The sequence below is a fragment of the Poeciliopsis prolifica genome, unplaced genomic scaffold, assembly GCF_027474105.1.
Source record: "Poeciliopsis prolifica strain line A6 unplaced genomic scaffold, Auburn_PproV2 SCAFFOLD008, whole genome shotgun sequence".
Lineage (NCBI taxonomy): Eukaryota > Metazoa > Chordata > Actinopteri > Cyprinodontiformes > Poeciliidae > Poeciliopsis > Poeciliopsis prolifica.
The window spans coordinates 2,762,463-2,780,028 of NW_026562383.1; the positions used below are offsets into that span (position 1 = coordinate 2,762,463).

The following is a 17,566-nucleotide window of genomic DNA, read 5'->3' on the forward strand; positions in this document are numbered from 1 at the left end:
GTTTCACCGAGCGCGCGCAGCAACTCTAAATATGTGCAGAAGTCAACGTCAGAGCTGCAACTCTGAATAAACCACACGCAAAGAGGAAGTTGCGGATGACGCAAACATCCGCGCAAAATAGAGTTTCAGCTGTCTGAATGTACTGTACTCCAGCCTGCATTGTTTGGCTTAAGGTCTGGAGATGCAAATTCGCATGTGGATCATTCAGCAGCATAGGCAAATGCTTCAGTATGTCTGCTGCTTTGCCTTCGGAGGCAGTGTCACTATTACAGGAGTTAGACAACAAGATGCTGCAGTCGTGCCGGCACCAAAATCTACTGTCAAATTTAAATGAGAGATATCTAAACCCCTTCAAACTTGAGCACTAATGTTTCTCTCTCAGGGTTTTTTATTTTATGAAGTGGAAATAACTTATCTCTTCTTGCAAACGATAGTGTATCAACAAGACTTTAAACCTCACTTTGCCCGAAAATATTCAGTCATTTTGCAGGTCATGTCTTGAACTTCAGCTTCTGGTTGCTAACTGTCAGCTAACCTGCAGCAGAAGGTAACCATTTTTTGGGTGTGCTTTAGTCAAGGTGTTGGATAATTTTGTGAAAATGCAGTGCCAGCTTTATGAGCATGTCTTTTCTCAGCAGTCCTAGTTAAACTTGGTGGCACGTTTTCTAGAAAGTCTGGATTTCTAGGTCAAACGCTTAGAGAAAACACTAAACTTCCTGTAACCCAAAGTAAACCCAGCCTGTGAGACTGCAGCTGTGCACAGCCTGCCTGTGTCTGAGCCTCAAGTGCCAAAAGAAAGCCGTACGGGACCCAACCAGTTGTGTTCTACTTCAAAGCATAAGCTTTTCTGCTTGGCAGTTCATTTTCTGTCCACTAGCACAGAGCTCCTGTTATTTGGAGGAGACCCTGAGTGAGTATGAATCTGCTGTAATGCAAGGCCACTGAGCACCTGCGAACAAAACTTTGTCAAATTTGAAGAAGTTGCCATGTGAACAGAAGCAGAAATTGGTTTTAAGTTTAAAACAGTTTTCCCTTCAGCCATCAGACTCCTGAACTCAAGTTACACCTAATGCAGCTTCATTTCATAAATGATTCACTCACACAAATACCTACGTGTCACATATATTCCTTCATTATTTATTGTTTTGTATGCTAGATTTCTTAATCTGGGAGCCGAGTCCAAATTTTGTACAACAAACAAGCAAAATGGCTCGACAATAATAATAATAATAATAATAATGATAATAATAATAATAATAATAAAATAATTATTGAATCCAAATATTTATGTTGTACAACATATTCGTGTATGTTAGGCATTATAACCGAGCACTACGTGAGATTCTATTTTAATAATATCAAATATGCCTTATTATGGAGGACTCAGCGTCTGGGGTTACAGCCAATCAGCTCCAAAGAAAATGAATGTGGGCCCTGAATTAGTTGCTTTGCTAAAAGCATTACATCCAGGTGTTTTGAATTTCCCAAAATGGAATTATTTTCTACATGTGCTATGAAAATCTGCCAACAGGGAAATTTTTGGCCAATAATTGGAAGGTGTTTTACTAAGTAAATGTGAACTTAAACTTGCAGAAATACATAAAAAGAACAATCCGACCTGCTAATTTCTGATGCTAACTACTATTAGCAATAGCAGCTAAAAACAACATGTTTCTCTGCATTTTGAGTTCATTATCTCAGTATAATGGAGTTGCTTTAGTCTTGCTAAGCTTGTGCAAAACATTTTCTTTCAAATAAATGTTTTAAAGACCGCGTCATTTTTAGGTTTATTTTTGAAAAAGCAACACTTTTCCTTGGACAACTGATTTCATTCAGGAAATAATCGCTGCAGAATTATAAACATTGCACCAAAAAACATTCAACCGGAGACATCTAAAATATTGATTGTAATTCCAAACAACACATGGAGGAGATTTTAATGTCCAGTTTCATATAAATCCGTTCATTCTTTCATGCTGTGAGTTATTTGTTGAACCGAAAAGGGAATCCGGCGTAAATGGACACTGATACCGATACTGAATGAAATGTTGTGTATTGTGTTACCGGGTGAGGACGGTGTTCAGTACGCACTCAACTGAACTGGCTAACTCGGATGATGTCATTCGTTATTTGCATGATACTTACCTCCAGCATGATCTCACGCTCACTCAGTGAGCATGTCAAAAACAAACAAACAAACAAACAAAAAGACAAAGAACAGCACGAAACTGCTCTTCGGTTCCCACCGTTCATGTTAAAGAACCAAACGGTTGGTCAACTAAAAGCATGTTTCTGTGTTGTTCTGTATGAGGGATGCTTGTTTTGGCAGTTCTGAGAAGAAAAATGGTCAACATTAGAACGCTTGCATTATAGGATGAGAACAAATGGGTCCGATTGATTGTTATGTCAACTAATTGCATTGTATTTTGTTGTAAAAAGTTTGTTCTTGGTGTTTCCTGTGAGGTATTCTTACTGATTTAGCCGCTGCGTCAAAGGTTCAGGTTCTGCGTGATTTGCTGTTGAGTTTTTAGATTTTTCGTCCTAATACATATAAAGGTAAGTGTATTATTTACTTCCACAGATCCCCCAGCTTCTCCTCCCCGTGACTTCGAGCTTTGCAAATGCAAATGTTTAACCCTCATCTGTTGGGGTTATGTCTTGTCAAGTCTTGAAGGTTGATACCGGAACACTTGCGTTGCGTTCCCCCCCTCATTCATTACTGCATCCCACCCTGTGTGGGCCCATTCTTTCTGTGACTGCTCTTGGTTTCCATTCTAATTCTTTTTTGGAGGCTTAAATCTGTGCCAGCGGAGGCAGACAGGAAACATGGGGGTGAACCAGCAGTGGGGAAGACAACTAACAAAGGTCAATCGTCGGAACTAAATCGGGGCAGTGTGGTTCTGTGGTCGGACTCTTAGACCACCAACAAATGTCAATGTTTCCATATTTGACAAGGCTGAAGATTGTTGTTGCTAAAGCCGAGTTGCTCTCTGTAAGCACAAGCACCTTGTTCGCCAGTAGTAGCATCCGGTTGTTGATCACATTTCTATGCAGCTGAAAAATAACCTCATCGCGGTGGAATAGCTTTAATTGAATGTGGTGGTTTTTTTTTGTTGTTGTTTTGTTTGTTTTTTTTCAAAATTGACCCGTTCAGCAGATTTATTGTCGTAATTCCAATGTACGGTCGATGGAAACGCAGCCAGTGGCAGATGCACACCTCAATGCACTTTGGACTTTGAATTGCTTTGAACGATGGTTCTGCGATGCAACGCCACAGACAATCTAAATACATATCTAGAAAACACTTGTGAGATTCTTGTTTGTTAGTAAAGTGAATAATTTTTTTTTCCCTTTCACTTAACCGATTAAGTACAGCCTTTCATGTGAAATGAAATCCAAATGAAACATAGTGGGGTGAAATTAGAGGAAAAGTTCATGAAGAATAAAAGAAGCAGCGACCTGATCAGTTTCTCAACTCGGTTGTGTAAAACACGGTTCAGTTCTTCAATTTGTCACGGAGGCTGCTTCTGACACTGCAATGTCTCAGCTGTGGTGAGGTGGAGATTGGATCTACTTTTCACTTCCTGCTTCTTTCTCTACTGAACCTGAGCTCCTCTCTCCACTGGTCATTCCTCTGGGTTTCCAGCATGATTCTACATTTCCAGAGGAACAATCACCCGCTGTGCACAAAACCTGTCAGCTGAAGTTCCTTTGTTGTTCCAAAGCTCGGGTCCGGTGCTGGAGGCAAAATGACAATGAGTTCAACTTTCCAATTTCATTTCATGAATTTGTTCACAGAAGTTCTGTTTATTATTATTTTTTCTTCAGTAATATTTAGCTTTAAAATTCTGTTAGGATTTATTGGAATTTCCCCTCACATACATTTTTTTATGTCTAAAGAAGAAGAACTGAACTGCCAACAACCGGACACTTCAGTGTGTCTTCATGTGTCATGTTACATTTCATGTTGACTTATGATTAGCTTTTTTTTTTCTTTCTTTTTTTTATGAACCCTTGTTAGCTTTTGATTTGCTATTCATCACATACACCAACTGCTGGGTTGTAGTTTTTTTTTATTTTTTAAAGTGTTTTCTTTATCCAAATATGGAGTTTGTGCTGCTGAGAAAGTGGCTGGGCGGTTTACTTCAGTTCACAGGTCAACAGGACAGGTCACCAGTCAGTGGCAGGCTAACTAGCTAGCTTGGGCTAATGCTAGCTGTTTGACATTTTCACTTTGCTCAAATATACATTACACTGTCAAACATTTCAGTTATTTGTCAATTAAGATCTTTCTAGACTTTCTAATGTTGTGATGTGTATTTTAAAATTATTTTTTCAATTCAGAAAAATGTTTACTTGCATTGCAATCCTGGTTTAACTTATTTTGAACACTTTGCTGGGTTTGAAAACCTTGCACAATGTGTTGAACAGAGTCATTTCTGAGTGAAGATCACATTTTTGAGAACATCAACCTGAACATGCTGGTTTTCACATGTCAGTGGTAAATCATCTTCACATTGTGGGGTAGACATGGAGAACCACAGGGTCCAGTACTCGGGCCATTTTTCTTTGCTCTGAATTATATTCTCCTGGCCTCGGATAACGGCCTTGCGTCTGTTCTGGTTTTTCACACAGTTGACCACAATATTCTCTTACAACAGCCTGAACATGTAGGTATCACAGGATTGGAACGATGCTGGTTTAAACTGTTCAGTTTGTCCATGTGAAGGATGAATCTTCATACACCAGGATTACTTGTGGTATTCTTTTTAGTAAGAATGTACATGAGCCTCCAATTTGCAACCTCATCAGACAGCACAGAATAAGAGCTCACTGTTAAGCTGATGATACTCAACTGTATTCATCCATACATCCGAAAATGCATCTGATCAGTTTGGCAGAATACAGGAATGTTTTGAGGACATAAAAAACTGGATGACAGTAAAATTTCAGCTTTTAATTTCTGACGGTGATGGCATTAAATTGGGCCCTGAGGATAGCATAAAGAACCTCGCCGTTTCTTTTAACCAGTACATGTCATGTAAATCTCCAACTTTTCTCCCCTAATAAACACTGCCAACTTTAGAAACATGCTGTGCAGGAGTAGTGCTGAAAAACTACTCCATGCATTTGTTACTTCAAGCAGAGGAAGCTGCTAAATGAGCTGCTAAAGGAGCCACTGCTGCCATTAACTTCTCAAACAAAGAAAGCACTTCTCCATCGGTTCTTCTGTTTTCTCAATCCCCAGGTTTCTTTCCTCTTATAGGGGAACTTTTGCTCTCCGCTGTCGCTACATGCATATTCAGAATGAGGAATTGCTGCAATGCAACCACATGGTGCAGGTCATTATCTACCGCCGCTGCACACTCACCCTGGAGGGCAAATGCTGCAATTCAGTGACTTGATGCAATCTGCTGAGTTTCCTAAGATAGAAAACATTTGAATAATGAACTTAAATCGATGCTCTGTTTGATAACTAGATTCAAGTGGAATGTATGTATGATTGGATTGAATTATCTTTATTGGTAAAATGCCTTGAGACAATAGGTTGTAAATTGCTGCATGGCAAATTTGTTTTATTTTTAAGGCCTAAGAATCTACTTTAAATGTTTCTGTGGTTTGTGGAGCCATCGGATCATCTGGAAGTCAATTCCATAAAGGAGAAGCTGCTGAGAGGAGAAGGCCTGGTGCTCCATGGGCCTTCTCCTGGGGCACCAGGACAGGAGTTCTTCCTGTCCCCCAGGACAATCAGAGACACCAAACTCTTCTAAGATATTATATCCAGCAGCAGGAGGGTTGGTCTGATAAACAAACTCAATCAGAGGTGATCATGTCTCATTTGTAGTCAGGATGAATAACAGAATGACACACTGTAACATAAAAAAACCCACAAGTAACACTGTCACTTCAACCATCCTTCAATCTTCATGAGACGAGACACGTGGAACCCCGGTAGTTTCTTAGTACATCACAGAGGAAGACACAGACAAACCTGGACACACACATGCACACCCCTGCACACACACTTACACATACAAGTAAAGGTTCTCCCATACTTCTTCCAAAACATCAAGATTGGCTCTCACTGAGAGTCGTATGATGAAAATTGCGCTGTCCTCCCGTTCTCTACACCAGTCCCGGGTCAAACTACATGGCATGGAGCTCGGTGGTGTGTTGTGATTGGTCACAAGTGTGTGAACTACACAGTTTTTTTTTTCTACTGGCGACATAGATACTTTTTAAGGAGTGCTTATCAAACTTGACGAATTATGTATGTTTGTATGATTTTTCACGGTACCTACAAAGATTGTCAAATGGTCAAAAACTGCTTGATTGGAAATTGCAAAGTCATTTCTCCATGGTGGAAGCCATCTAACGTGTGGTGCTCTGTCCATGAACATTTACTAAACTAAGTGTTACCTAAACATTGCTGGGTGTGATCGAAACAACATGATCGCACCTGTACAGCTCCAGGTGAAGTAGAAAACAACCTTTAATGAAATGTAAAAGCGCTTTTCAGGAACCTTCAGAGATGCTTGACCTGGGACAGTGTAACATGAGTCAGGCTGGTATATCTTAGTAACGGTCCTTTTGGTCACCAAGACCAGGCAAGGTGGTGGCATGTCGCTTCCAATAACACAAAAACGGAGGTGGATGGAGCGGGAATCGAACCGGTAACCCGCTAATTGTAGGGCAAACTCCTACCACAGTCACCAGGATTGCTGAAAGTTTTTTTTGTTAAAGTCAATGTGGCCAAAAACATGGATTTTGAGATGAGATGGCTTTGGACCCGGAAACCTCTGGATGCAAGGCAGCAGCAGTGACTGGATGCCAAAAATGTTGAAATAATTTAACATTTTTGTTAAATTATTGAAATAATTTGACTGTCACAGGTGTTAACATCAGTACTTGGACAGAGAGACTATTTCTATAAACATCTCTTTAAACAGCTCTCAGGAGATAAACTGCAGCATGGTACAGTGACATGATGTGACTTGTGCAATAAGGCAAGTCATGAAATTTCTTCACAGTTCATTATTCTACAGTCAGCGGTCTGCTGCATCACAGCAAAACAGAAAGAGTTGGGAGCAACCTGACCAAAAAGCGGTAGGCCAGGTACAGTCACAGAGTGGGCCCAGTGCATACTGCAACAGCTTTCTTCAGAAACCTTCAAACTTTCACGTGGCCTTCAGATTGGGTTTCCACCGACAAGCCTTACCTCACCATGGGCAATGCAAAGCCTTGGATGCAATGATGTATGGCATGTCTAGACTCCAGACCAATGGGGAAGTGTTACTAAGTGTGACAAATCGCATCTCTGTCTGACATTCAAACAAGCCAGCTTAAGATCAGGTACAAAGAATTTAAAAGATTTTTTGACTCTATTGTGTCAAGTGCAACGACTAGTGCAGAAGTTATTATTGTGTCAGGTTATTGTCCTTAGTTCTAGTGAAAAGGAACTATTGATAATTCAGAATGCTGAGACATTTGGGGCAATGTTATGCTGTCAAAGTTGTAAAGTCCATAAGGACATGGATGAGTGAACTTCATGTCAAAGAGTCTTGACCTGCAAACGATAGTGCACCTTCGTGATGAAGGAGCGGAGACTGCAAACATCCAGAAATGCCTTTCCATTACTGATCATGGCAGCTTCCAGGTGTACCAGTGCATGTGTGAAGGCACTTCCTGACACTTACTTTGTTGCCTCCTTGAAAGATGTGGGCAACCAGAGCCAGAGATCCTAAATTTTTAGTCTGTGGAATCTCCTTTTACCAAAAGCATAAAACCCATAAAACCATAATGCAAGGTACATGCATTGGGATTCAGGGATGAATGGAAGGCAGGGTTGGATGAAATGGTCCGGCCTGCATGCAACAAAAATACCAAAGAAGAAGAGTAACTGGAAATGCCTTCTGATTTGACTGAACCTTGCAGGTGTGTCACTTCTCTGATGTGGTCAAACAGTATTTATTGGTAATAAACAGAAGTGAAATGGAAATTAGGCTATGTTTGTATAGCTGGGAAAAAAAACCCCTAACTTACCGCAAAAAAGGGTCACTCAATTCATGTGTCTTCATATCTATTTTAGGGAAACTTTCCCAGCAGTGGCAAAGAGGTGGGGTACAGCCTGATCCAGTCACAGGACAAACAAACTTAGAAGCAGACCTGCACACCTGGCCGACATGCACAGACTAACGCCGAGCTACGTCTAAAATCACCACATAGCCTAAAATATAGAATTAGAATTAAAAGCACTGTTTTTCTTCATCCTTGTACAAGATTGATTTTGTCATAAATCAGGTTTAGTAACACTTTATCGCTAAACTCATGCTTGTTATTAGAGTTGGGGAAGTAATCAGAAGAATTTTCATTCAACAAAAAGCAGCAGTGTCAACATTCAAAGTTGACACCGCTGCTTTCCTATTCCCATTCGGCTGAGGAAGAAGCTAAATCTTCAAACTTGTGAGTTTTAGACGCTGCAGAATCACCTTAAACACGCCGTTACCAGTGGGAAACACAGTGGCAGCACCACAGTGCTGTGTGGGATGCAGTCCTGGAAGAAAACCTCAAGACTTGGGGTCCAAAGCTGGCCTGCCTTAGATAAAACTGTGTTTAAATGTTATTTCATCAACTCAGATCGGTTTTATCTGTTTACTGCCAAAGTGCATAAATCAGTCCCTCAACTTTCCTGGGAATTATCGTGGAAATCAACAAATCCCTATTATGTACTATTGCATAATAGGGATTTTATTAAAGATTTTTCACAAAAATGGTGAAATATTTTGGATCTGACAGTTTACTCTCACCTGTAGGTGGCAGTATGTCCTACTTCTACTGAACAGCTGTTCCAGCCTTACAAGATGTTGAATCATGATCCATAATCATCTGGCTGCCGGCGAGTAATAAAAAGAAGCAAATCCATGCATTTGTTACATACATAAGCTCAAATATTTCTAAATAACTACCACAAACACTTTTTAATCACAAAAAAAATCCCCAAAACAATTGTGGAGTCCTGAAGGGACTGGAAAGATGTTCAATATTATTTAATTATAAGAACTGATTTACTTTTAAGCAGTTTAACAGGTTTTATTAATACATTCTGGGTTTTATTAATACACTCTTGAACAACTGGCCCTTTAAGAAGCTGCTTGAGGCCCTAAAGGAAAATGAGTTTGACACTCCCTGTGTTAAAGGATGCTAAAGTCTTTTTTTTTCATTCATAGATTTTCTATGTTTTGCAGTTTAGGTTTTCTTATAATCTAAGTGGTCATAAAATCCACATATATGTATGTATTTTTTTATTTTCAGCAATTTTCAAGTAATCATTTTCAGACGAATGTTTTTGTTTGCTAAGCCTCTTAACTCTGACATTTACATCATCCAGGAATACAAAGTCTTCTGAACTCCAGGGATTAACCTCTGCCGTTTCTACAAAGGAGAACTTAGCAGAGAATCCGTTTTAAATGGCATATTGGGGCTTTTTGTTACTAACAGCTTGTCACAATGACACAATTTGTTCCCATCTCCTCTGCTGCATCCAAAATGAATGCCACAGATAAAACAGAAAGCGTAATGCCTCCGTCTGGTCCAGTTTCTGATTTTTGCTGGATTTTATGCTTTTTTTTTCAAAGTCATAACTTTTAAATCATGTTCATTTGAGAAAGATCTTTTTTTTGTTATAAGACTGGCCCTTTTTTTCCCCCTCAATTTGATTTTTTTTTTCTGCAGTCTGGGCATCCAAGAAGCCAAATATGAATAATTAAAGAGGCGTTTCAAGCTTTTCCATCTTAGTGTGTGCGTGTTGCTCTGTCTGGATTTTTAGTCATTTTTGATAAACTAGTATATGTGCACCAATGAGGTTTGGTTGTCAGATAAAAAAGTCACTTTTAAATAGAACAACCTTCAACCAGATCCTACACCTTTCATTAATCTCACATTTATGGATTAAAAATGTTTAATGTAATATTCTAATCTTAAATGTCACGATTTTATTAACTGTATTTACATAATTGAGAAGTGGAAGGAAAGTAATGCATGTTTTATTTCTTAAAGGGACAGTTTCATGTAAAACTGCCTATCATATTATGTTATTCCCTCATTAATGATATTCTTGGAGTGCTGCTTTGCCTCTTTCACACATGTTTGACAATTTCTTTAATTTCCCATTAGGTATACAAAATGCCTGGGTGGGTCTAGCTCTGCCTTCAAGGACCAGGCTCCTCCTTGGAGCTGCATTTCTCAAGCTTCTGCCTCACTGAACTCCCTTCTTCACTGAGCTCCTTCAGACTAGCCAGAGGCAATTAGCAAACACCTAATGGAATTGAACATCAGCTCATTATAGGAGCTACTCCTCAGAGAAAACACCGGCAAAAACATTGCTAAAGGATTAAAGGAAGGGCCATGTTGGTTTGACTTCCTGAAGTTAAATTTCTTTTCAGTCATATTTGATTCTTAGATAATTTTATAACAACTGAAATTAACACAGTTCTTTGATTTTGCCACTTATTGACATTATGTGGCTGGAAAACACATAATACTATAAAGATAAAAATCTAAAAAGTGTGACTGCATTTCTATTAATCTCCACTGAGTTAATATTTCATGTTAACTCTTATTTAACTTTTGCTGTACAAAAGATGTCTCCCAGCTTTGCACACCAAGAGATCAAAGTTTCCACCCATCCTTCTTTGCAAGCTAGTTTTCGTCATATTGGACGGAGAGATCTGCTGCTGTCTTAGACCGTATTGGTGTATTGAATAAAATCCCAAAGAAACATTGAAGCTTGAAGGCTGTACTCAGACAACACACACAAACAAACACACCCCCACACACACACACACACACACACACACACACACACACACACACACACACACACACACACACACACACACACAAAACAAAACTCAAGGGGTCAGACACTGTTTAACAAAGCAGGCTACGAATATTTTTATCAGTGGAACTTCTGACGCTGTGAAGCGTCGAAAGAGTCCAGAGACTCAACGCGAAGACGTACATAATCTCAAAATATGTAGCCTACAGCATGTTTGATTTCAGGATATCAAACATGCTGTTACTGATGTAAGCAGCTCTTTATCTCCCCGTCGCCATTCGCATGTTTCTAACAGGAAATGCTTTGTACATGTTGATGACTTGCAGCGGTGACATTAAGTGTTATCAAGTTTTTTTTCTCTCGTCTTTATCGGTTGCAACACCTCACCAGTTCCTCCGTCGGTTGTTGTCATTAGCGGTTGGTGACGTTTCCAGGGGTTTTGCGTGAGGCGGTTTGACGGCGAGTTAGAGAAACGACGTCTAATGGACACTATTTCTGTCCCGTTCTTTTGACAAACAAGAGGCCCGAGCAACAACGATCCGTCCTCCGCCAGATCACTCCGGCTGAGGCGGCAGCCGCAGTCATCTCTGGCAGAGGAAGTTGTGGCGGGGTGTCACGACGCTCTGCCGAACACGTGGAGCACCTCTTTAAATAAAACTCCCCGTACATTCAGTACCACCAACACAAACTGAACAACGTGTTCACGAAGCGCACAGCAGTCACAAGGTGAAACCAGGCAGGGAACTACTTCTACTTTCCAAACAGCAACAACAAAACAAACAAACAAACACGTGACAATAAGGATAAGATGCACATTACTTTATTCTTTGAAACTTTTATGCAGTGCAACCTCAGGTTAAGATGGAGACTTTCAGAGAGAGTTTCAGCCTCTTTGTTGTGTTGGTGCTTGAACGTGACGGGGAGAAGGCTGCGCTCTTTTTGCATTTACATCCGTTTGCATAAACTATTCCATCAGCTTGTAAAATCCATCATGTCCCAATGAGAAGTGGTAAGCAGAAACAAAAACATATGCTGGCTACAGTCGTCCCTTCTCTCTACCTTTGATTCGCTTAAAAACTAAATTTTGGGGTTTTCGATCTTTGGCGTGAGCCGTCAGATCAGATCAGCCCAGATCAGCTCAGACTGTCCTCAGATGCGTTTTCGCAATGAGTGCGCACTTCTCCCCCCGGCTCGCCCACCGTCTGGTGTCTGGCTGCAGCTACAAGATTGACATGAGGTGATTCATGCACTTCTCTAATAAATGGAGCTTCTAGGGTCTTCTAGAGTCAGTGAAATGTACGGGAGGCCAGTAGTGCTAAACTACCCCTAAAAAAAAATTCAAAATTGTAAAAAACAAACAAACAAAAAAAAAAAATAAATAAAAAGATTTAATGTGATAACTTAAGTGAAATTGAAATCAGTACATATGATAAAAAGAAATCATAAATATGTAAATGAGTTAATAAATTACCAAATGAGGAAATATCAGTATTGTTAATTTAAGAGAAAATTTATTGTGATTTAAAAGTATTTACAGTTATTTCCCTGATTCGTTGGTTCCATATTTCTTGAAATAATCAAAATTATTATGATTATTGAATTGAATTAGTTAACTTCCACAAAAACAAAAATGCATCTACAGTAATGTTTGCCCCTCCCACTGACTCTGAGTTTTGTGTCTCACAAATTAAATAACAAAGTAATAAAATAAACAATCAAGTAATGCATTAAAATCTTACAGAATTATTCACGCATTCATTCAGGAATTTAATTAAATATTAGAACATTAAATAATTGTTGATTCATGAATTTAGTCAATTAATGTGTGTTTTTTAAAGGTTTTCCAATTTACACATGTCAAAAATATTTATTCAACTCATCTCACTAAAATTGTGACACTTTTGGACTTCCGTAGGGGGAAACGAGAAGGCATTTGTAACTTCAAGACCTTTGCTGCCACCTGGTGTTCGAGTGACCTTTTTGCACCCTGCAAATCTTTTGCACTGGACTCAGAAGGACCACACCCAAGCCGGACAGATTTAGTTTGTAAGTAAGATAGAACTATGTTTTTGCATATTAAAATGGGGAGAAAAACCTGCAGAACAAATCAGCATTTCTTTCCGCATAATCAATCAAAGTTCTGATAATACTTTACAATAAAAGAACTGATTCTATGAAGTCATAGACTAGAAGAAATAGATGCAGTACAGGATTAGCTTCGTCTTAACATAAATACACAGTAAATTCTCTAGAGCTGCAACTCACTACAGAACCACACAGGCTGAGAAGAAGTAAAGATAAATTCCCTGTGCTCCAGGATGAGGACGGTGCGGGATAAACCAGTTATCCACGCAGCATCGCAGCCCAGCAGGAGGTTTTCAAGGGACCTTTTCCGTCGGAACAGTCACCTGGAGTCGGCTTTCCTCACGAGTCCCTGATAGATGTCAGATTTTAGGAAGCGCGGGTAGCAATCCCTGGCCATCAGGCTGTAGACCAGCTTCTGCGCCGTGTCGAAAGACGTCAGAGTTGGCTGGGAGATGTTCTTTGTGATGTTTTCTCTGGTGGTGCAGTCGATGTTGATCTGGAATCGAACAATCGACCCAGAGTGTCGTCAGAGCGGCGAGGTTCTGAATTGAAGTAACTCATGTTTTTGTGTTTTTTTTTTTTCTTTTACCTGTCTGGGTGCTTCTGAGTGGACAAACTCAGAGTAGATCCTGTTGGCGGACGAGATCATCTCAGGGACCGTCTTGATTTTCTTGTAGTCCTCGCAGGCGAGCCAAAACAGGATGTTCTCCTCGCTGTACTCCGACTTCAGGAACTCCCGGAACGCGATCTGTCCGGCTGGAGATCACGGGTCAGGAGATTTGTGTCAGTTCAATTCAATTCAATTCAATTCAATTCAATTCAATTCACATTCGTTTAATCAGGGACAGAACATTAGACCATTTTACATGTTAAAAACAAAGTTATTGTTGTTCTCTGGCCACAGGCTAATTTGCAGACCCAGTCCTTGGTCGACCCTTCATTAAAAGACAGAGAAATTAGAATGAAAGATTCCTGTCACACACACACACCGAGACACATACGTAAAATTTTTGGAACTTAACAAGAAAAACATGGAAATACACATTAGAGAAAGCTAACTCTCCACAACAACGTAGCTTGGTATCGATCAGTGTTCGCAAATGTGGTTTTGTTTAAGCCATTGTCTCAACTGGGAATGAAAAACTCTAAGATCTGTTCCCATCTTTATTACTGATGATGAATTATTCCAGAAGTACAAACCGCCAGAAAAGATGTTTCCTACCAACAGCCGTCATCATAACTCTTTGAACAATTTGAATTAAGATGAGTTGAAGCAACATCTCATGTCCCTTTGGGATCCAAAGGGACATGAGATGTATAGTATAGTATTTTTGAACTGAATTGAATGAGGACCTCTGAATGAGAGGATATCTTGACCACATGATGTTTTGTTACTTTGAACCCTAACCCCTAACCCTCTGGTGATTCAAGGAGAAAAATTTGAAGATCCTCACCTTTGCAACCGAGGACTTTATCCACGGATTCGCTCCAAGTCTCAACATCGTCCAGCGGATCCTTGGGAAAGCAACAAAATCTACCCTTGAAAAGAGCAACAAGAGCCATGACTAGCCAAGTTATCTGCAACCACTATGTGTAAACATCTACAACATCCTGATAAATCCTGCGAAACCATTTCCACCATGTGAGGATAACTAATGCCCCAAAGTAAAAAAAAAAAAAAAGAGACTTACAGTGAGTGAAAAACTTCTTGGTGTTTTCCACATGGCTGCTGTGTGAAGTTCCCTGCTGAAATGTGCTAAAGGCCCAATAATGATACATGCAGAAACTCACTTTATCGCCATCTCCTTCGTCTTCTGCTACGGGCGACGGAGACGAGGTCCTGCCAGGTTGAGGTTGGGGCTGTGACCGTTCGCAAATGATTGGAGTCGAGTGACTGAGCAAATCTAAATCTCCCCCACTCCGTCGACGCACCCCACCCAGTGTGGATGGAATATATGGAAATGGGCATGCAAAGTGTTGTTGTTGGGAGAACCAGGGCATCCTACCACAACTTGAGGAAGAGAGAGCTCAGCCGTGATTTAGGCTGACCTCACTTGTTGGGCCACAGCGGTGGTTATCGCTAATAGGCACATGTGGTTGTGTCAATGAGGAATAACTGCGTGACTCGACTAGATAATTCCAGCATGTAGGGTCAGGTTGGGGTCAAGCAAAGTTATTGAAGGCTTTGACGACAAACATTCAGCCAGATTTCAGCCTTGAGGTGTTGGTACTCCTGAGGTATAGCTCAAGACATTTGAGCTTAACTGCCAAACCTACTTAAAACAATAAGCAAGCGATCAGGAAGCGCAGAGTAAAAAGATCATGACCCTACGCAAATGGCCGTAAACAAATCGGCCGGCGAGGGACGGCGCTTGTCATGCCTGAAGTTTTTGCATCCGGGCAGCGTTACTTAGGAGACAAAAGTGGCAAGCACTCCGATTTATCATCCGGCTTCACGCACCGCCATGACAGAAGTTTGGAGCATTAAAGAAATCGCCGAGCCTCCAGGGGCCCCTCCGCGCCGACTGCAGGGCGGGGGAGAGTAAAAAAGGCAAACACTTGTGTGAGATCGCGTGGAGTTTGAAAAGAGCAAGACTGACTGCAAAGAGTCACATTTACTGCAGGAGAGCATTCTCACATTTTGCGTGAATAATTCTGTTTAAGGCGCTTCTGCTTTGCTGCACTTGCACTTGCTTAATAAATTATATTTCCAGATTGAAGATAAAGAATTTTAGATCAACCTCACATATTATCCGCTTCGTCATTTGAACCGATGAATTAATGCGCCTCTAGTCATTTCAGTTCAGACCCCAGAGTTCAGGGATCAAACCATTCAGCAGGATTCAAACTGTGATGGCAGCTGATTTTAGGTTCAGGAAATCTGGAGGCAAGATTTCTGAGCATTGTGCAGAATCGTGGTCGTTTCTGCTTTTGCATTGTGTTGTGACGATACAATGAAGAACAACTGTGAACATTTCCTATGTTTCATTCGATTGCGAGGGCAAACGCTTCCAGTTTGCGCAAGAGCTTCATACTTACACTGTTGATGTTTCTTGTTCATAACTCCTGCAGGCCAAACTTTGAAACATCGTCCTCAATTATCTATTGTTTGGGCCTCGACGGGTCTCAAGTAAACAGTTTCAGAAGTTGACCAGCTGGCCAGTTGTATCCAATTAAAAAGCAGGTTTGGTGTGAATGGGATCGTGGTCCCGTTGGAACACCTTGTTGTTCCCAAGTTTCAACAATTTAACTGTTTCTTTGAGGTGAGCTAAGTTTATAGAGGTTGCAGCCAAACTGCTCGAACTTTCTTAAGGCTTTGCTCAGACGGAGTTTCATTCGGCCGTGTGAGGAGTTGCACAGTGTCTCAGTTGCAGCAATTGTTGGCGTGGCATTTAAAAAAAAAAACACAACAGCAAACCTTCAAATAATTTTATACTTTCTGTCAGGACTCTGGCTTTGGGTTTGATCTTATTTATCATTATGTTTTAGTTCACTTTAATTTAGCCCTTCATGGTCATTTCAGTTTTATTAGTTGAGGTTATTTCGTGTGATTAGAATCGCCTGGTTGTTTTCCTTATCTGCAGCCCTTCATAGTGTTTCTAGTCAGGTTTATTCTTTAGTTCGGTTCTGTTTTTCTTGTATGTCAGAGTCTATGTTGAGCTTCTTTAGTGATAGTTTTCCCTGTAGTGTTTCTAGTTATTTTGTCACTTTAGATTTATTTACTCTTTCTTTAGTAGTTCTAGTGCGGTTATCCTTTTGTTCAGATCTTCTAGTTTCTATAGCTCTATGTTCCCCAGTTCTTATTACTGATAGATGAGTCTTCTTTCTGTTTAGGTTTGTTTATGTTTTTCCCTCATGTCCTGCTGTCTTCTACTTTATCACGTTTTCTTTAGTATGAATATTTTCAGCTCCCTGGTGTTTCCTCTCTGTTTTTATCCCTGTATATCTCCTCAGCTTCCCTGTGCCATCTTCACCCCACCTCTCAGAAAACTCCTGTGCCAACTGCTCACACCTGCAGCCAGTTATCTCATCTCATCAGGTCCGATGTTCCGGTTACTACCTCCCAGCATTTAAGCTCCTCTATCCCAGTCGCCACTCGCCAGACCGTCTCGTCACCCTGATCATCACTACAACATGTTGTTCCCTTGTGTTTCCAGTTTTGTTTTTGGACTTTCTCGTACCCTTGGGTTTTGAATTTATTTATTTATTTATTTTTTGTTGGTTTGTTTTCGTCATTAAAACGCCCACTTACTTCTACGTCTGCTGCCTGCTGCGTTTGGGTCCGCCGCCACGCCACCACACTTTCAAACAACTGGTTGTGAACTTAGCAGGTGTGAGGAAATGCTGTCGTAAGACTTTCGCCGAGTAGCTTTATTACTGTCCACAAGCTTCTTAACTGTTATGAGTTGAAGTGACTCTCTTGAGTACCAAAGACAAAAATACAAACTGCAGTCAATGATGATTTATTGCATAAAGTCAAGAATCTTTGGCCTTGGCTTTTAAAGAAATAACTGTCAGGATGATCTCTTTAAAGATTCAGGTGAAAGTCTGTATAATTTTGACCTTTTGTTGATTAGGGAACATTGATTGAATCTGTCTGCTGCATGTAGAAATGGCTCTAAATTAAGAGTACCTTCATAATTA

At 40.4% G+C, this 17,566-nt stretch overlaps 1 protein-coding gene across 2 annotated transcripts; it reads right to left on the reverse strand.

Moving 5' to 3' along the window:
* Positions 1-11,641: 11,641 nt before the first annotated feature.
* LOC129361850 (regulator of G-protein signaling 21-like) lies at positions 11,642-14,923 on the reverse strand. 2 transcript variants are annotated; one of them, XM_055033000.1, is made up of 4 exons: positions 14,714-14,923; positions 14,377-14,461; positions 13,512-13,678; positions 11,642-13,418 (listed from the first exon to the last, which is right to left on the reverse strand). In XM_055033000.1, exons 1-4 carry the CDS (start codon positions 14,921-14,923, stop codon positions 13,242-13,244), a joined length of 639 nt encoding a protein of 212 aa, XP_054888975.1. In that variant the 3' UTR covers positions 11,642-13,241. The 2 variants fall into 2 exon arrangements, with proteins under 2 accessions (XP_054888975.1, XP_054888976.1); XM_055033001.1 differs by having other exon boundaries at positions 14,614-14,785.
* Between the last annotated feature and the right edge of the window lie 2,643 nt (positions 14,924-17,566).